Source organism: Nyctibius grandis, chromosome 9 (genome assembly GCF_013368605.1).
Source record: "Nyctibius grandis isolate bNycGra1 chromosome 9, bNycGra1.pri, whole genome shotgun sequence".
In the NCBI taxonomy this organism is placed as follows: domain Eukaryota; kingdom Metazoa; phylum Chordata; class Aves; order Nyctibiiformes; family Nyctibiidae; genus Nyctibius; species Nyctibius grandis.
The window spans coordinates 21312681-21331594 of record NC_090666.1 but is presented as its reverse complement, the minus strand read 5'-3'; the positions used below and the strand labels follow the sequence as shown (position 1 = coordinate 21331594).

At 52.5% G+C, this 18914-nt stretch overlaps 2 protein-coding genes across 4 annotated transcripts in view; one reads left to right on the top strand and one right to left on the bottom strand.

Moving 5' to 3' along the window:
• The first annotated feature begins 2273 nt into the window (after positions 1 to 2273).
• On the top strand, positions 2274 to 7954 carry VIL1 (villin 1). 2 transcript variants are annotated; one of them, XM_068407490.1, is made up of 19 exons: positions 2274 to 2348; positions 2555 to 2629; positions 2767 to 2963; positions 3246 to 3354; positions 3637 to 3747; positions 3843 to 4045; positions 4558 to 4636; positions 4770 to 4868; positions 4965 to 5118; positions 5228 to 5328; positions 5465 to 5602; positions 5772 to 5930; positions 6019 to 6188; positions 6322 to 6459; positions 6586 to 6730; positions 7044 to 7232; positions 7389 to 7457; positions 7621 to 7758; positions 7841 to 7954. In XM_068407490.1, exons 1-19 carry the CDS (start codon positions 2274 to 2276, stop codon positions 7952 to 7954), a joined length of 2463 nt encoding a protein of 820 aa, XP_068263591.1. The 2 variants fall into 2 exon arrangements, with proteins under 2 accessions (XP_068263591.1, XP_068263590.1); XM_068407489.1 differs by having other exon boundaries at positions 6019 to 6198; positions 6314 to 6459.
• Positions 7955 to 8685: 731 nt separating this feature from the next.
• Positions 8686 to 18914, bottom strand: part of USP37 (ubiquitin specific peptidase 37) — a 37589-nt gene continuing 27360 nt past the window's right edge. For both annotated transcript variants that reach the window (XM_068408143.1, XM_068408144.1), the window contains 5 exons: positions 17268 to 17328; positions 14949 to 15064; positions 13567 to 13636; positions 13066 to 13204; positions 8686 to 12293 (listed from right to left, as the gene is read on the bottom strand). In XM_068408143.1, coding sequence (XP_068264244.1) covers positions 12206 to 12293; positions 13066 to 13204; positions 13567 to 13636; positions 14949 to 15064; positions 17268 to 17328 — 474 coding nt within the window. In that variant the 3' untranslated portion in view covers positions 8686 to 12205. The remainder of the gene's footprint in view (positions 12294 to 13065; positions 13205 to 13566; positions 13637 to 14948; positions 15065 to 17267; positions 17329 to 18914) is intronic.

The window sequence follows — 18914 nt, the reverse complement described above, 5'->3', positions numbered from 1 at the left end:
GATCCTTGGGGGGGCACAGGCAGGACTTGGGGCTCACTGCAGCCCAGGCCTGGCGCCGGGGTGACAGCCGGGGTGTGGGATGCCTGCGGCGCTCGTGGCCAGGGCTGCTGGCTCAGCAGGGCGGTGGAGATAAGGCTGCGGCAATCCTGGTGGGATGGGGAAGAGATAAGGGTGGGACGGGGAGCCCAGGGGCCTGCCTGCTGCTGCGACGATCCAGATTTATGTACGCCTTGGTGGTCCCCTAAAACCAGCTTCGGGGCTGGGAGCTGCTGGGCAGGACTCCAGTCCCCTCTCTGCCAACACCAAGGGCATCATCAGGTACCACCCCTTGGGGCTGGGGTTTGGGGGCACAGGACAGGGCGTAGGGCTTAGCTGTGCCACTGCCCTGTGCCCTGCCCCGTGCCACCAAACCCCAGCCCCATGCCCCATTCCTGCACCCCCTTCCCATCCCGGAGGTTGGGGCTGCAGAGACCCCCCAAAGTGGGGTGGCAAAGCCCGTCAGGTCGTGAGCAGGGATCTGGCCTCCAGCTGCCGGGTGGCACAGCCTGGGGACTGTCCCATGGGCAGGGAAGTGATGTGCCAGGTAGGAGGTGGGACACGAGGACATGTGGGGTGGGAAGGGGATGCCCCGGCAAGATGCTGCTGCATTGGTGGTGGCTCAGAGCTGGTAGCACCAAAAGCCCCATCGCTGCGGGACCGGGTGGGGTGGAGGGCAGCAGTGTAGCCCAGCCCTGTGGTATCAGCCTGTTGAGATCACTTTGGGGAACATTTTGAGGGGGAAGGCACCAAAAAAAAAAAACCCCATTGCCACGGGCTTAATGCTCTGTGGCTGGGAGCATTTAGGGGTTTTGGGGACCAGGGAGTGGAAGGCAGCAGCAGAGCCCATCCCCGTGGCATCAGGGCACCTCCATGTTTGTGGCTGATGCCCCACTGACCTGGTTCAGCCCATTGCTAATGACTTTGGGGAACCTTTTGGTTCAGACATCAAAAACTTCATCACCACGGGCTCAGTGCCAAGGGCCAAGGGAGGAGCAGGCCTGGGAAGCACGGCAGGTACCACCCTGGGCACAGCAAGCCCGTGGGCAGGGTGCCTGGGGTTGCCCTGTGCTGCGATAGCACCCAGGGGGCAATCACCCCATGAGTAACGGGGCTCTCCAGGTGCCGAGAAGCCTTGGAGGGCTGTGGGGACCTTGACTCTGGGCTGTTCCTGCCCTTATATGGTGAACATAGGCTGGGACAGGAGGGGACAAAGGTCTCCTGGGTGCTGGCACCCGAGCACTTTGCCTAGGTACACTCACCTGTGCCCAGCTCTGCAGGGAAGGTGAGGGGCTGGGGTGGGGGGCAGAGGGTGGGCATGGGGCGGGCAGCACGTCCCACAGCCACCACTGCTCCTGGCACCGGGGTGGCCTGGGGACAGGGCTTGGGGACCCACCCGTGCCCCTCCTTGGGGCTGTGCTGGGGGAGATGTCACCCCCTGGATCTGAGGGATGGGATGTGGGTGCTTTCAGGGCAGCATGGTGGGACCTGCGGGGTTTTGTGGGGCTGGGGGAGCAGGGACCTCTCCACAGGGCACCTCTGGCTCTCCCTGCCAGCCCCCGCCAGGGCACACGGGGGGCTTTGCCCAACGCCGGCTGCCTGCTCCCGCTGCCCGCCTGCCGGCGAGCACTGCCAGCCTGGCCAGGATGGCTGCGGGCAACCTTGGCAGCACCGGCCTGAGCCCTGGCACACTCGGCCCCTCTGTGGGGCCGGGCTGTGCCCTTCCTGGGGGGCACAGATCCAGTGGTGGGGTCGGGAGTGAGGGGGCTGAAGTGGGCAGAGTGTGCTTGCACACGTGTGTGTGTGTGTGTGCAAGGCCACCAGCAGTGGCTGTGCCATGCTGTGCCAAGCCGTGCTAGGACCAGCCTGGGCAGAAGCCGGTCCCTGCTGGCGCTGGGGAGGAGCGGGCCGCTCCACAGCGGTGTCACCCGGCTGTGGCTGCTGCGCTGGGGATGCCCTGCGCAGCCCCGATCCGTGCCCGGGCACAGAGCGGGGCACCGGGGTGCTCAGGGGACCCCGCTCCTGCCCACCGCGGACCCTGGAACCAGGGTGCCGCGGGTCCCCTTACCCCATGCAGCTCCATATGGGGGGTTTATGGCCCATCCGGCTGCAGAGGGGGCAGGGCGGCAGATGGCACCACAGGCTGGCTCTGGCCCAGCTCTTAATGACACTGCCTGCCATTAACGAGGGTGTTGCCGGTGCCCCGGCAGGTCCCCTCGCCTGCAGCACCCGTCACCATGGTGGAGCTCAGCACCAAAGTCAGCAGAACGCTCAATAAGACCACGCCGGGCCTCCAGATATGGCGAATCGAGGTGGGTGGGGGGCACAGCCTGGGCACCCATCGCTGGGCTGTCTGGGGGTCTGTGGGAGGGAAGATGCCCCCTTTGCGTCCTCAGTGCCTGGGCAGGGGGTGGGGGGGGTGTGTCTCAGAGCAGCACCCAGGGTTAAACGTGCCCAGGTTTTGGGGCTGGGGTGGGGGGGGTCCCTGCCAGGGCTGACGTCTCCCTTCCTTCTGCAGAACATGGAGATGGTGCCAGTGCCCACCAAAAGCTACGGCAACTTCTACGAGGGGGATTGCTATGTCGTGCTGTCGGTAGGGCAGCGTGGGGTACCGCGGGGGACCGGGGACAGGCTCTGCCCTGGGGGAGGCTGGGGTGCAGGGAGGGGTGTCCCTGGCCAGAGTGGCCTGGGGACACGGGGGCTCTTCTAGTGGGCACCGGTGTCCCACAGACGCGCAAGACTGGGAGTGGCTTCAGCTACGACATCCACTACTGGCTGGGCAAGGAGTCGAGCCAGGACGAGCAGGGAGCAGCCGCCATCTACACAATCCAGATGGATGACCACCTGGGCACGGTGGCCGTGCAGCACCGCGAGGTCCAGGGCCACGAGAGCGAGACCTTCCGTGCCTACTTCAAGCAGGGACTCATGTACGTCGGTCACCCCTGGGGACCTACTGCCACAGTGGCTGGTGGTGGGGAGGGTCCTCTGCATGCCCCCCCCTAGGGACATCCCCAGTGGGGAGGGGGACAGCCCTGTCCCAGTGGGGTGGGGGAGGCAGGAGGAGGATCTGAAGCTGGTCTCGCTGCATCCACCACCCAGGTGGGTGGGTGGGGGTCCCTGAACACCTCCCTGTGCACAGAGGTGGGAGGGGGACCCCACTGGAGCAACAAGAGGGGGCCCAGGGCTGACACCATGTCTGTCCCCTGCAGCTATAAGAAGGGTGGCGTGGCCTCGGGCATGAAGCATGTGGAGACGAACACCTACAACGTCCAGCGCCTGCTGCACGTGAAGGGCAAGAAGAATGTGGTGGCAGGAGAGGTGAGTTATGGGATGGGAGGGGTCCCCAGCCACCAACCTCTATGCTGAGACATTGTTTGGGGTCAGGATCAGGCCAGAGCCCCCCCATACACAGCTGCCCTCAAGCAGGGGACAGAGCGGGTGTGGGGCCTTGCCTCCGGAACAACCTCACCCCAAAAAGCCCTTCTTAGGGTAGGGAGGAGGAATACAGGCTGGAGGCACCAGCACTGAGCCATGGCAGGGTATGGAGCCAGGGGGACCCTGGCTTGACCCCCCCCGCCCCCCAATCCCATCCCGATGCAGGTGGAGATGAGCTGGAAAAGCTTCAACCGGGGGGACGTGTTCCTGTTGGACCTGGGCCAGCTCATCATCCAGTGGAATGGCCCTGAGAGCAACCGAAACGAGAGGCTGAAGGTACAGCTGGGGGGCCTCAGGGTCCTCCCTGAAGAAAGGGGGTGACTGGCCACCCTCTACCCGATCCGGGCTGACTCTTTCTTCCTTGGGTGCAGGCGATGACCCTGGCCAAGGACATCCGGGACCGGGAGCGTGGCGGCCGTGCCAAGGTGGGCGTAGTGGACGGTGAGGACGAGGGTGCCTCGCCGGGGCTCATGCAGGTCCTCACACACGTGCTGGGTGAGAAGAGGGAGATCAAGGCAGCCATCCCTGATGACAAAGTGGACCAGAAGCTTAATTCATCCCTCAAGCTCTATCAGTAAGTTGCTGGGGGTGGGTTCGCCTGTGGGGGCAACTTGCAGGGTGCCAGAGCGACCCACCACCCATCCCTGCTATGTCCCACAACGCCCGTCCCCATGGACAGCCACCAAGGGGGGGCAAGGCCATTGCAGGGGTGGGGACAGGTCCTTTGGATGCCGTTAGAGCAAGGGGAGTCCCTGGTCCCAACACAGTTGGTACCCGATGGAGAGATGCTCGTGCAAGCATGACCTTTGGATATGGTGGCAATGTCCCTGGGTGGCCCCATCACATCTGACACCCCTTTGTCCCTCCTCATGGCCATGAGGGAGCTGCATGGCAGGGCAAACTGCAAACCAGGTTGCCACCATGGCAGGGCAAGAGGGTCCCTGGGTATCACCTTTGCCATGATCAGGGGTGGGCAAGGGGATGGGAGGGGACACCCCTACCCAACCTTGCCACTCAAAGATGGGGATGGGGAGGGGGTTTTCCAGCCCCTTTTTTAACCCCTCCTCCTCTCACTTCCCCTGCCAGTATCTCCAATGCCAGCGGGAACCTGGTCATACAGGAGGTGGCGATTCGACCCCTGACTCAAGACATGCTCCTGCATGAGGTGTGTCACCCATGGGGTGCCTGGGGATGCCCAATTTCCTTGGCAGCTTTAACCCTTCAAAACCCACCAAATCAGCTTTTGAAGGGTTAAAGCTGCCCAAAGTCCTAATTTCTGCTGTTGTTCTCCCTCCAAGGACTGCTACATCCTTGATCAAGGAGGTCTCAAGATCTTCGTGTGGAAGGGCAAGAATGCCAACAAGGAGGAGAAGCAGCAGGCGATGAGCAGGGCGCTGGTGGGTGCTAGGTTAGGGGTCAGTTATGGAATAGCCTGGCTGCTCACTGGGGTGCTGGGCACCCCATGAGCATGCTCTGGGTCCAAATCCCTCCAGGGCTTCATCAAAGCCAAGAACTACCCAGCCAGCACTAACGTGGAGACAGAGAACGATGGGTCCGAGTCAACCATCTTCAGGCAGCTCTTCCAAAAATGGGCTGTCCCCAATCAGACCAGTGGGTTGGGCAAGACCCACACTGTGGGCAAAGTGGGTGAGTGAACCCTTCTGACGCTGCAGGGCTCCTTGGATTGGGATGGGGGGAGCTGTGGGGACCCCGATGGCCAGCAGGTTGTCGCTCAGCCCTCTGCCCGTCCCTGCAGCCAAGGTGGAGCAGGTGAAGTTTGATGCCACCACACTGCACGCCAAGCCCCAGATGGCCGCCCAGCAGAAGATGGTGGATGATGGATCTGGGGAAGTAGAGGTAGGGTGGCTGGGGCAGAATGTGGGATCCTTTCAGGGCACCCCCTTGGGCTGTACCCGGGGATGCTGTGGGGTCCAGGGGCTGCAGGGCAGGGGGATGCACGAGCCTTGGCAGTAGCACATCCCTGTCCCACCAGGTTTGGCGCGTGGAGAACCAGGAGCTGGTGCCTGTGGAGAAGAAGTGGCTGGGCCATTTCTATGGCGGGGACTGCTACTTGGTGCTCTACACCTATTTCGTGGGGTCCAAGGTGAACCGCATCATCTACATCTGGCAGGTGAGACCCCCCAGGTCACTGACCCATGGCTGGGGGACAGGGGCACCTCCCTGGCCCGGGAGTGAGCTGTCTCTATGCATGACCCCATGGGAAAGCCATGAGGGTTCCCTCTTCCAAAGAGGGAAAGGGTGCTGTGGTGGGTGCTGAGCTCCCCCTCTGCCCTGCCCAGGGCCGCCAAGCAAGCACGGACGAGCTGGCTGCCTCTGCCTACCAAGCCGTCATCCTGGACCAGAAGTACAACAACGAGCCTGTGCAGGTCCGCGTCACCATGGGCAAGGAGCCTGCCCACCTGATGGCCATCTTCAAGGGCAAGATGGTGGTGTACGCGGTGAGCGCGGGGCTGCCAGGGGGTGGGGAGCGGGCAGGCAGGTGAGCCTGCGGCACTGGTGGTGACCTCCTGTCCCTGTCCCCCCCAGGGTGGCACCTCACGGGCGGGCAGCAAGGAGCCCACACCATCCATCCGCCTCTTCCACGTGCACGGCACCAATGAGTACAACACCAAGGCCTTCGAGGTGCCCGTCCGCGCCTCCTCCCTCAACTCCAATGACGTCTTTGTGCTCAAGACCCCCAGCTGCTGCTACCTCTGGTATGGGAAGGTGGGTACCACCAGGCACCGGGGTGGGTGCTGCCACCCCCAAGAGAGATGTCCCCATCTCCTCTTCCTCCTCCTCAGCTGGGGCCAGTGATGGAGCAGCTGTGCTTGCTTGGCAGGGCTGCAGTGGCGATGAGCGTGAGATGGGCAAGATGGTGGCTGACATCATCTCCAAGATGGAGAAGCCAGTGATCGCAGAGGGACAGGAGCCACCTGAGTTCTGGGTGGCCCTGGGGGGCAAGTCCCAGTATGCCAACAGCAAAAGGTACCAGCCTTGTGCCCGGGGGAATCCCTTGTCCCTACCCCTCCTCAGGAGTAAGATGGGCCACCAGAACCCAAGCGGGGTGAGCCCCATTCCCACCACCACCACTGCTGTGTTCCCCCCCGCCAGACTGCAGGAGGAGAACCCCTCTGTGTCCCCCCGACTCTTTGAGTGCTCCAACAAGACAGGCACCTTCTTGGCCACGGAGATTGTAGACTTCACCCAGGATGACTTGGAGGAGGATGATGTTTACCTGCTGGACACCTGGGACCAGGTGAGCTGGGGGGGCACAGGGCGGGGGGGGGGTCACTGTTGGTACCACAAACTGATGTCCCTCGTAAGGGGATGTGTGTGTGGAGGACCTGCAGCAGCCAGAGGTGGTGGGATGGGAGGCTGGAAACCCCCATGTCCCTGGCCCCACGCTGTTTTTTTTTTTCCAGCCCCCATGCTCTGGGGGTGGCTGAGGATGTACTCCGGTGCCCTTCCCTGCAGACAGATCCTGTGTGCCCCCAACCACGGGCTGGGCACAGCCCCAGAGGGCCCCGTCTGATCCCAGTCCAGTGGTGGACACGGTGACCTCGTTTCAGGTTTTCTTCTGGGTTGGGAAAGGCGCCAACGAGTCGGAGAAGGAGGCGGCAGCGGTGATGGTGCAGGAGTACCTGCAGAGCCACCCCAGCGGGCGCGACCTCGACACCCCCATCATCGTGGTGAAGCAGGGCCACGAGCCACCCACCTTCACCGGATGGTTCCTGGCCTGGGACCCTCTCAACTGGGCTGTGAGTCATGGAGGGGGCTGGAAAGACCATGGCAGGGCCCTTCGCAGATGGGACCAGATGTGGATCTGGCCCCAGCCAGCATCTCCAGGGTGTGGGCAGCGGTTTGCCTGATCCCTGCCCATGCTGAAGGGCTGAGCACTTTTGTCCCCTTCCCAGGACAAGAAATCCTACGAGGCTCTGAAAGCTGAGCTGGGGGATGAGAGCAGCCTCGGGCAGCTCACCTCAGTAAGTGGCACAGGGAGAGGGGGTAGCCGGGGGCACCGAAAGCCCCTCTGTCTCCCTGGTAGGTGTCACGAGGACCTGCAGGGACACGTCCTCCAGTGAGGGGACACCTGGAGCCTCCGTCCCTGGGGCAGCACCTGATGTGACCTGTTCCCCCCCCATCCAGGTGCTCACATCCAGGCAAGAGGTCTTCACCGCCACCACCACCCTCGTCCCCGACAAACTGGAGACCTTCCCCCTGGACGTGCTGGTGAACACCTCGGCCGAGGACCTGCCACGGGGCGTGGATCCCAGCAGGAAGGAGGTGAGATGAAGCTGGGGGGGTTGCTGGGGGGGACAGGGGAATGCCCCCCAGCTTTAGCTCAGCCACCTCTCTCCTCCCCCAGTACCATCTCTCCGACCAGGACTTCCAGGCTGTCTTTGGCATGAGCCGCTCCGCCTTCGGCAACCTGCCCTTGTGGAAACAACAGAATCTCAAGAAGGACAAAGGACTCTTCTAGGGCAGGAGCCTGTACCTGGGAACACCCCCAGCTCGTTATTTTTATTAAATAAAATATATTTGGAGAGCAGGGCTTCATCTTTCCCCTGACCCCTGGACTCAGCCCAGTTACGGGGCTTATTTAGCAAAGAGATGGCGCACAGGGGAACATGGGTCTTGACACGGCACCAAGGCAGCACCAGGAAGGACCCTCAGCTCCTTTTCCTCCAGGTCCTTCACCCCTCCCTGCACTCAGGGGCAATGCACAAGCTGCCCACCCCCGGGGAGCCAGGGCTCCCCTATCCCACCCCAGCAGCTGCAGCTCAGGGCTAAAGGTCTGGTGTACAGCTGGAGCCGCTCCCTCCGTTATCACATGAACCTCAGTAAATAGCAAAGGTAAAAGAAACAAGCCACAGGCTGATGGGATGGCATGTGTGTGGGGACAGCACCTGCTGGGGACAGTCACCAGGGACCACTCATCCTTCTCCCTGGAGGGGAGGAGGGCACCTCCCTCCTGCTTGGCATCCACAGGGACCGGGAGAGGGGCTGGGAGGGGTCGCTGCAGGGACACATCTCTGGCAGGGGGGGCCTGGATTTGCACGCGCCAGGAGGCACTGAACACACACACAATCTTCCCGGGCAACTGAGCAAAGTCCCAATGGCAAACACGGGGCACAGGCGCGGTGCCCATCATCTGTGGTGTCCAACAGGTTAGCAGCCCAGGCAGCGTGGAAATAAGATCCCAAACCAAGAGAGGGTTAATAAAGAGGTTTTATTTTCACAAAAAGCTATCTACACATCATTTAAAAAGGGGCAGGAGGAACCCAAGAGCAAAAACTGTAAAGAATAGAGAGGAACAGGTCTGCTAAAACACAGAGAAAAGTGCTGCTCCACATCAACAGTGTAAAGAACCAGAAAGTCGGGGTGCAGGCAGAAACCGGCAGCAGCCACCCCACGGCAGGCACGGCTGGAGTCCAGCAGCAGAGCTACGCCGACAGCAGCTGCCAGGGCTCCCGCACCCCTTTTTCTCTCTTTGGCAGGCGATTACAGGGATAATCAGCTCCATTAAAAAGAAAACAAAGCAGTTGAGTTATTCTCAGCCCTCCCCACCGAAGCACAGTGATCCCCACGTGCCCTGTGCTGGGGTGAACCACAGCAGGAAGCACTGGGCTGGCCCTCAGCCCTTCCTCGGGATGCGGGACGGGAAGGAAGATGCGCAGGTGATGGTTATCTGTGCTGCAGGGAGGAGGTGGAAGGCAATGCCATGGCCACAGGCATTGTAGAGTCTCACGCCTCCTCCTGCTCCGCTCCTCGCATGGGTCTCAGGAAGCCAGTCCTTGCTTTGCAAAGGCTCTTTGTGCAGCCCCGCTGGCCACGGCTCCCCCAGGGACCCTGCACATAAGCTCCACTTCATCAACACGAATCGTTTTGCGCCTCTCGGAGCAGGAGAGTAAATCAAGACGGAATTATCACAGTCAAACAACGAAGGGGCGAGAGGAACAGCAAGATGGGAGTTCCTTGTGTTTATATGCTGAATCACACTTGGACTAAACTAGGCTGATTCAGGTGCGGGTAAATGTTTAACCGTGACTCTGTACCTCTGAGGAAGAGCCCGCATGCGTTCAGGGACCACAACTGAACTTCTCCACCTACCCATACCCCAGGACGGGTATCCCATCTGCAAGGGACGACCTTACTGAACTTGCTGCTGCAACAGCGTGAGCAGTGGGAATGTCAGAGCTGGCGGGTAGCACGCCCGTTGAGGTTACACACCCCTCCTCCTCCCCGCTGCTCTCGGACAGGGAAAAAGCTGCCTTTTGCAAGGAAGGGGCTCCGCGGACACTCCTGCCAGGGTGAAGGTGCAACTGAGCTGCCCTATGCCAAACAAAAAAGCTTAAATTAATGAATAGATGTCTGCAAATTCTTAATGGCTAGAATAATAAGCAAGAACTTTTCATAAAACAAGGAACTCTGGTTTCAAGCATCAGCTTTTGCACCTCGATCCAAACAAAAGCTCGTTTTAAACAAAAGTCACTGCACTGAAAAGTCAGGCAATGTTTGCTTTTATTATAAATTAACTGGAGTGCAGTGCCCTGCAAAAAACAACCTTGCCACCCAAAAAAACAGAGCTGACTTCTGATACTACAGGAATACCGGCTATTTACAGCACTAGCATAGGATGTGCTTGGGGAAAACAGATTTGCCCCCTGGACGGAGCAGTCCCTTCATCACGTTCGCAGGGGCGATCAGTTCCAAGGACAAGTCCCACGTCACCGCCTCTTCCCATCGCCCAGAATTCTACCAAAATTAGTATCAACAATAGAAAAGTATAATGCTTTGTAATAAATTAACATACACACCCGCTCGGGCTGCATCTTACAAGATAAACGCTCTGTCATGTTTACAACCAAACGTTCGCTCCTAGCTCGGAAACCACAAAGATGTCACCCTGACCGGGTCCACCGGGCTCACCCGACACGTGGACAGGAAGGTCAGTCAGTCTTTTCACCACGCTTGGGTCCCCACAGTGCTCAGTTTGGGGGGGGACTACCGATGGCTGTCGCTCTCTGCTGCGCACAGAGGCGAGATGAGGCCACTGAGGGGAGCATCCCCGTGCCAGCCTGCGAGGATAAACTCTAGTGTGGAAGTGCCCACGAAAGAGGTGCCTGCTGTCTCCTCAGTCGATGGTTTTGTCTGCTTTGCTTCAGCTGATTTATTCCTGAGAAGCTCCTAACGATAGTTTAAAAAATCCAGAAACTATCTCGACAGCAAAAAGAGGTGGTTTTTCTGTTTGGTGTGGGTTTTTTTTAAAAAAAGAAGTCTTTCACCTCTAAAACTCATGCTGCAAAAATCAGAACTAGAGGCCAAAACAAGAGCAACTGCTCTGCTTAACAGCAACAATTTCTCTGAAATGAGTAAATGCCAGCAAAAGGAAACATCTGCCCCTGCTAAAGAAGTGCGAAGGTGCTGAAAAAATGAAGTCACTAGGCTTTCCCCCCACCCTGCTGAAACAAGCTATAAAAGGAGCATCATGTCTCTAAATCCCATAAAATGCAACACTTCTTCCTAACTGTGTTCTGTTAATGCTGAACGTGGGCTTTTCAAAAGCTTTCCACCTGGTTTAGTTTCACAGTTTGAGCTCTCTGCACTCCTCAGAAAGGAGAACAGAGACATAGCTGCAGTAAAAACCCTCCTACCCCAGGACATGAGAAGACCAAGGCAAGACCATGGTTCAGTCTAGGAGCAATTCAAGCACCAAGCACTATCCTGCAGACCCTGCCTTTTCCCACCGTTCCCGATTCACGATGACCCAGGCCTGCACAGAAAGGGTAACGCTGAAACGCTCTTTCCCTCCCAGAAGATGACAAGTGGCTGTTGCTCATGTCTTGCTCCTGCTCTCAGTCTGCTCCAGGTGTTCACCTGCCTCCAGAGTTACGTGGAAGCAGCCCTAAGCAACACAGCTTCCGCGTGAAATCCTGCACCCCCAAAGAGAGGCCTCTCCTCTCCAAACGGGACTTATGCAACAACCTAATGAAGAAAATGCAATCAAATAATAGAACTTGTAAAACAAATCACAAATATAATCTCACGTCTAAAGGAGGATGACAGTGAATGGTGTAAAAAAACTGATAGAGCTGCCACCAGGTTTGCAATACATTCCACAGCACCAACAGTTTGTTTCCTGGAACCGCATGTAAATAGCAGGAGCACTCACAAACCCATGAATGTCAAAACGCATCAGCTTGAGTGATTCCAAAATGCCTGTCAGCGAGATGACTGGCAAGAGCGTACTCAGTGATCTGGGTTTCCAGTGAATATTACTAACACAACACACGCCAGGTTACAGAATCTATTGCTTAAATTGCTCTTGGAGGAAAAAAACCAAAAAGCCAAGTGATATGTAAATCTTCGCCACTCACGTCTCACAGGTGAATGGGCTTTTAAAGTCGAGTCTCTTTTTGCACTTTTATTTTTCCAAATCAGTTTATGAGCAGCTGTAGTCTTGTGGCTTGATGCAACTCTTTAAGGCTCCATGCTGACAAAATTATTTGAGGAACAATAAAAACTTCACCACAGGAGGATCGCTCTGGGATGTCAAGGTTTAAACGCGTGGTTCAGGCCCAGGACTTGCACAGATGGTTCAACAAACAGAGCGTCCCATATTTCTACCTTTTGTCTCTTGTTTTGGCCCTGAGCTGTTTGTTACTCCTGCATGACTGGCACAAGTTCAGAACCTTCCTTGTTCCTCAGGAGGAACAAGGTGTTTTACTCTTCACAGAGGCTGACGAACCGATCTTCCTACTTCCATGCTAAGTGGCTGTGCATTTTTTTCTGTTTCTAGTAACTCATCGAAGATATCCCTAGAACAGAGGGAAAGACCAATAGTGAAACTTACGTACAACAACAAACTGCTACATAAGACGGCCCTGAGGGAATCAGCAACTGGATTTAATCCACAAACTCAAGCGTCACAGATCCTGGCAGAGAAAGGTGTCTTATCTGGCATCTCTTAGCAAGATTCCTTGAATCCACAGCACTTTTTTTTCACAGTAACAATAGCGAAAATAAGTCGTGGCTAGTAAAAGGATCAGAAGCAACAAAAGACACAGTCTGTAGATAAGTAACACCCTGTATTAGAGGAACCAGTAAAGACAGAAGGGGACAAACTGAGGCACAAAACCCCTTCTTCAGTTCTGTGTCCCTGAAAAGATATCACTTTTACCTACAAACCTCATGTTGCCCGTGTCCTGAGATGACCATGGCTGCAACAACACAACCGCTAGCAGCAGGGATAAGGGCACTTACAAATATCACAGCACTTAAGGGAAAAACCCAAGCTCCATTATGATTCCTGTGCAACAAATGCATAGCTGAGACACTGAATCCCCTTCCTAAAAGATGATTTAATGCATCTTGTTAAAACCCTATGTGTTAGTGACATACCATCCCACGCCTCTGAACTCAGAGCATTTCAATTTTGTCATTCTTGCATATAATTCTGACTGCGATTTCTTCTGACAAATACATGGAGATACTTTTCATCCCAGAAAAGAGGACTAGAGGAAGAGGAGAAGCCCACTTCCTCACAAACAGCAGGTAATCATCAGTACCAAAATTCCCCAAGACACCTACTTGTGCATGTAGAAGAAGATGTAGCCACTTCGGTCTCTGTCACACTGAACGGTGGCCTCTAGAGTTCTAGACACTTCCAGGTCATTGTAGGTGAACCAGGACTGCTTCTTGATATCATAGACATCACTGATATAATGACCTTAAAAAGAGGGAACGCACCTTTCTTTTCATGCTGCCATTAAGCTGGTTAGCTAGATACCCTGGTCCAGTGACCTGTATCAGATTCAAATGCTAAAAGACCCTTAAGATCCTGGTCCCTCCACCCTTCCTGGTCAATGAGCTGGTTACAAGCACAAGCAATCCCAAGGACCCCGTAAGCAGTACGTAGTCCACATGCTGCACCCATGACATCCTCAACCTGCTTCCCCACCAGCAAGCCATGATGGAAGACTTGCTTTGCTGCCTGAATTCTTCTCTGCACATAATCCTGCTATTATAACTTTGTATTACAGTTTTTTTAAGGTAAATAAGAGATGAAGAATAAAATATGGTATCTTTTACCTGAAGATGATGTGCTTCCGATATGGCTGACGATGCTGATGAGCCGATAGGAGTGAGGAAGCTCTCCTGTCTGAAAAAAAAGTTCAATTAAAGCTTTTAGGCATTCACTTTTGTCCCATGTAGCTTATGGACAAGATTAGTCATACCTGAGATACCAGCTTTGGCCACTGTATTCAAAGCTGCAACCCAATCACAGATTACAGAAACAGACACCCTGGTTCAGACCAAACAAAGAGTCCTTCCAGAAGTGGGAAAAAGCCTCCCACCTTATTTAATTTTTCAGTAAGCCAAAGAACATGCAAAGGAGCCACTCTGACCTCAGAACAGATGCTGACATGAGCTCTACACTGAAAAGTTTTCTAAACAACCATTTCCTGAGCGACTTCCACTGATGTCAGAATTAATCCACCAAATAAACACAGAAAAGCAAAAAGAGAACACCACGCTTACTTCTGAAATATCAAAGAAATGCCCTTGATAATGGTACACAGATTTAACAGCTGATACCGGGTATGTAGCCCAGATTCTCTCGTTCTGCACCTGTAATGTCAGCAGACCACACCCTCTTTGCATGCAGGAAACATGCCCTGTCTATTCAATGACAATAAAACTAAACAACGGTAATTGGCTTTTGACAATTATTTTTTAATCCTCTCTGACCAGGAAACGTTATTGATACCATTCACTCACAATACTCTTAAAATGTAGCTCTTGGTTTAAGGGTAAGGAAATTAGTAAATAATTGTAAGAAAATAAAAACTGCTCAAAGAATCTCCAACTATTTAACCTTTTCCACTCTACACAGTACTCCTTCCACCAACGCAGGCAGGCAACTTTCACCACACTGCTGTGTGGAGCCCGAGAGCGCTCGCAGCCGGCAGCACAGCCTAGGTTACAGTTACGTTTCACCTAATGGGAATAAGATCTTGCCACAACTTCTTGGTTCTGATGGTGCAGGATCTAGAAGCCCACGGCGCTGCAACTAAACTACCACGCTGGCTGAAGTCCTCTCTCTCTGTAAGTAAAGATATCAGGCTCATTGCTTTACATGCACTGGAACATTTCTGGTATAAAATTACTGTTTCCTTTTCACCATTATGCACATCTTAGAGAAACTCAGAGGGTGTCTGCAGCTGGTTGTTTTTTTGTTTGTTTTTGTTTGTTTTTTTTGTTTGTTTGTGTTTTTTTTTGTTTTTGTTTTTTAAATTAAAATAACACAATAGGACAGACCCTTAAGGATAGATATTTTCTATCTTTTCAACTTTTGAACATAAAAGACCTTTCTAGACTCTACATCTGCTCCGTCAAACTACCTCCAACACTAAACGGATGGTAAAGAAGGGGTATATTTCTCAGTCGGCTTTTGAAATCATAGATCACACCTCAGCATTTCTTTTCAGCTCTTCTGCTTCAGCTTCTGAATACTCCATGTCAAGAACATCCTCGTTTCCAGAGTCTTCATCAGAACCAACGCTGTCCAGGAGAGAGCTGTTAAACTCTAGATAGCATGGAGACAACAATACTGCGTGAGAAGCCTTGGTGCACGCTGGAGTTCAAAACAGGTTGAGGTCTATCTACCCACATAAACAAGCACTATAAAATCCTAAAGTTTCAAGCTTCCTTTCCAAGGAAAGCAGGAGATACTGGAGCTTCCAAATAAAAACTCTCTCTCCCTTCCCCAACTTGTCAGAGCAATAGTTAAGAAAAGTAACTTGGCCTACAGAATTAATTTTAGCATCATCTCCCTCATACTTTTACAAAAGGGCACTATGGCAATGACAGCTGGGTGATAAAAGAGCCGTTAAACACCCAATGCACTCCAGAGCACTGGTGGTCCGCAGCCAGAACTGACATTAAAAGAAGTACAGCCAGTCTGGTCAGTGAGAACTATAAGTTTCTGCAACGAGAAGCTATGAATTACAGTTTTAGCTGTAAGTTGCATTAACAAAGTGCATTTTTTCAATTAAAACTGGCATCAAAATGCTACTGCTGGCAGCAGGCATCTTTTCATTGTTTTCAATGGTAAGAAGGCTGCTCACCGCAGGAACTTCCAGTTTGCTTGGCCAAGCAAAATGCAGGCAGCTTTCTGTAAAGAGCCGGAAGGCACCACTGCTCCCTGTACATGCTGTTCCAAACTTCCTGGGATTCTGCAGCTACCCGACTAATTTAAGATTTTATACAGGACTCATTGGGAGAAGTAGCTATGCTTTCACCAGCTAAATTAAAGCTATGAAGTTCTGGGTGGATGAGAAATTGAGACTAACAGGACACTACTCAGGATATATATTTTTTTTTTGCTTAAAGAGACTCATGTCAGTTATGATAGAGATGTTTTGCCAAAGAGATTCTCACATTGCTTGCCCTGCTAAACCATCAGACACTGGATTAGTATAATCTTCTTGGGAAGTTTATAGATGAATCCCTTTAACTGAGAATATTTTACTGCTGGTTTCCACACTTATTTGGCCTGATGTAAGCTAGACTACAGCCAAGAAATGCAGCCACTTAGGTAGGTCTTTGCAAGAAGCACTTGCCACGGGTATTGCTAAACGCCACTTCACCAACGGTCCTTGGATGACTAGTGGTTCTTCGATTGCAGCACCACTGGGAACCTTTCTAAGACAAATACTACCAGATATATGCTCAAGATTATGAGCACCTCCTTAAACAATTGCTGGTTGATGCCTTACAAATGACACGGTAGCAAGCTGAGAAGCACAAGGCAATGCTCACGTTTAAAGTCAAGTGACTGCAAATCAGGAGAAGGATTTCAAGTGCTGAACTCTTCCTGGCCACAAATCAAGGAAGACCTGAGAGAGACTGGGCACTCAGTCTGCCAGAGCTCATCAGGGGACAGGACTCAGGCTGAGGGGCATTTAAGTAGCATTCAACTTCTCTTCAGAAACAGACACAGGTTCATCCAGTAGTACCTAAGCAACTACGAGTATCTTAACACAATACTTCATTACCCTTCCCCTCTCCCTCTTTGGAGCAGGAATTTTCTCTCGGTTATGCTTTGCTCTGGCAGATTGTATGAAATCACTCGCATGCCAGCCTCACACAAATGTTAAACAGTGCCTGAGGCTCACCACGCTGTCTGGATTTGGAAAAGACAGATAGTGTATTTTGCGTTTCTTTTTTCACCCCCGACAGCTATACCTTACAGTGAGGTCTGTCTCCCTCTCATCCTGTATCAGACAGATACAGCACTTACTCATTTTTCTGGGTAAGGCCAGTGCATTCATTAATCAGCACTAAAATATCAATGCAAGTAAGAAATAATCCTTATGCTCTGACTAGAGCCATTAGCTTGCCTGCTTTTGCTGGAAATGCAAAATGTCAAGGTCCATTTTGCTATATATATTAATATCATATATAACATTTAATATTATATAAATACAATATTAGCTACTTAGTAGATAACATTTATATATAGAATTATGTATTTGTTCATATACAGAAATAAAACCAAAAACTCAAGAGACTGAAATAAGTCGTTTTTCATATTAAGTTTTTCCTGGCATTTGCTTTCACAACCAAGAACAAGAAAAGCCGACCTGAGCAAAGCCAAACACAACAAAGCACACACCAAAAGAGCATGAATTCCCAGCTGTCTTACAGACACTCAGGAGCTGCACTCATACATACAGATCTATTTTCCCTCAAAAGCAACATCCTGGAAGAAGTTAAATAAGTTTCACCTTGTAGACTTAATTCCGTGGCTCGTTTAAGGTCATCATCCTCTTTTTGTTCTCGTGCCTCCTGATGGGAAGAGAACAAAACTTAGCTCATTGAGACACTTCACTGTTTAAAATTCTTGTGGTGCTCTTTTTCCATTGAAACTCTGCCGCTCTGGTTTCTACAACAAACCTGACATTGTAAATTAAAGGTTCTGTGTGAAGGAATGTTCGCAACCAGCAAGAGTCCAATGTTCCCGTGCAACAGAACCTGGGACAAACCTTCATTAAGGCTCGTCAAAGCTCCTGAAGTTTGGTATGCAGCAGAGCAAGTCTCTAGTAACACCGAACGCTTTCTCTGGATCATTAATTTGAAAAGCATCTGAATGAATTTGCAATCCTTCGCTAAGGAAAGCTGTCACTTACACACAAAGCTCCTCACACTTAGGCAAAATTCAGACTTCTTCTGCCCAAAGCCAGCTGAGGACACACATTAAATCCTGATAGGTTTTATTATTTTTAAGCCATTTGAAAGTAGAGTTAGTGGTTCCACGTAACAGGTGTAATTCACAAAGGCAGGATGCAAAAAAAGATAGCACTAAACAACCAGGTATTAAAAATATTACCATGAGCAAGTAGCAAAGAAACCTCAAGTCAACAAACCCTTCTAATCTTTTGATAACATCATGCCCCTGTTCCTCCCACCACTCTTGAAAGCTCAGAGCTACAGCAAGCCAGGCAATAATATTTAATGAGCTGGCTTCCTAATTCAGGGTTTGAATGCTTCCAGTGCACCTGAACGCAGAACCCTAACTATGTATTTCGAATCAAGATAACCACAGCTACAGCATTTCCATGCCTGAATCATTAGAACAGCAGATTTTCGCTTCAGAACTGTAGCAGAACAACACTCAAAGGGCAGTTTTACATTATTAGCATGAGGCCTTTTATCTCACTATTTCTAAAGCATTTGGGAATCTTTGTTAAACCACTCAGCATTGCTGAATCATAGCTACATCTGGCATGGAACATACCAACCAGCACCTCATAATGAGTAACGGGAGAGAAAAATCTAAGAGCCATGGAAACATCAGATCTCATAAGGAAAACCATGACAGCTTTAGTGTTAATAGAGAGCAGACAAGGGCACCTAAAGAAAGACCTGGCTAAGTGCTGTCAGCAGCTTGGTTAAAATTGTGGAAATCAGTTACAGGTCTTGAAATTCATGTGGAATACAGATGGTTAGCACACAACCCGAGATCTCAATTCTTTCCAAGTCTAATTTAAAGGGCTTGTTTCAGACTACATTATGTAGGATCCTTTTTCCAGTTTACTAAAAGGAAAGGATCATAAATGCTCAGTTCCTATATTCTTCCCTACGCATCTCCTACTTGCTATTACCAGAAACAAGGCACTGGGATAGACAGATCTTTAACCTGACCTGGCGTGGCCGTTCTTAGCCTTTGCTTTGAAACCTGCTTCTTGCACTTTGAGTCTTGACACAACATGCTGCAAGAAGCAACTGCCAGGGAAGCTAAAGGTGGGCTTGGCTCTCGGTGACAGGTAGTAAGAGTTTAGTTTAGTTTAGTTTATCATAGTTTTTATATAATGTTACAAGCCAGTCTATAAATGTGCATGGAAAGCTTTGAGAAATCTGCAGGTCTGTGATGT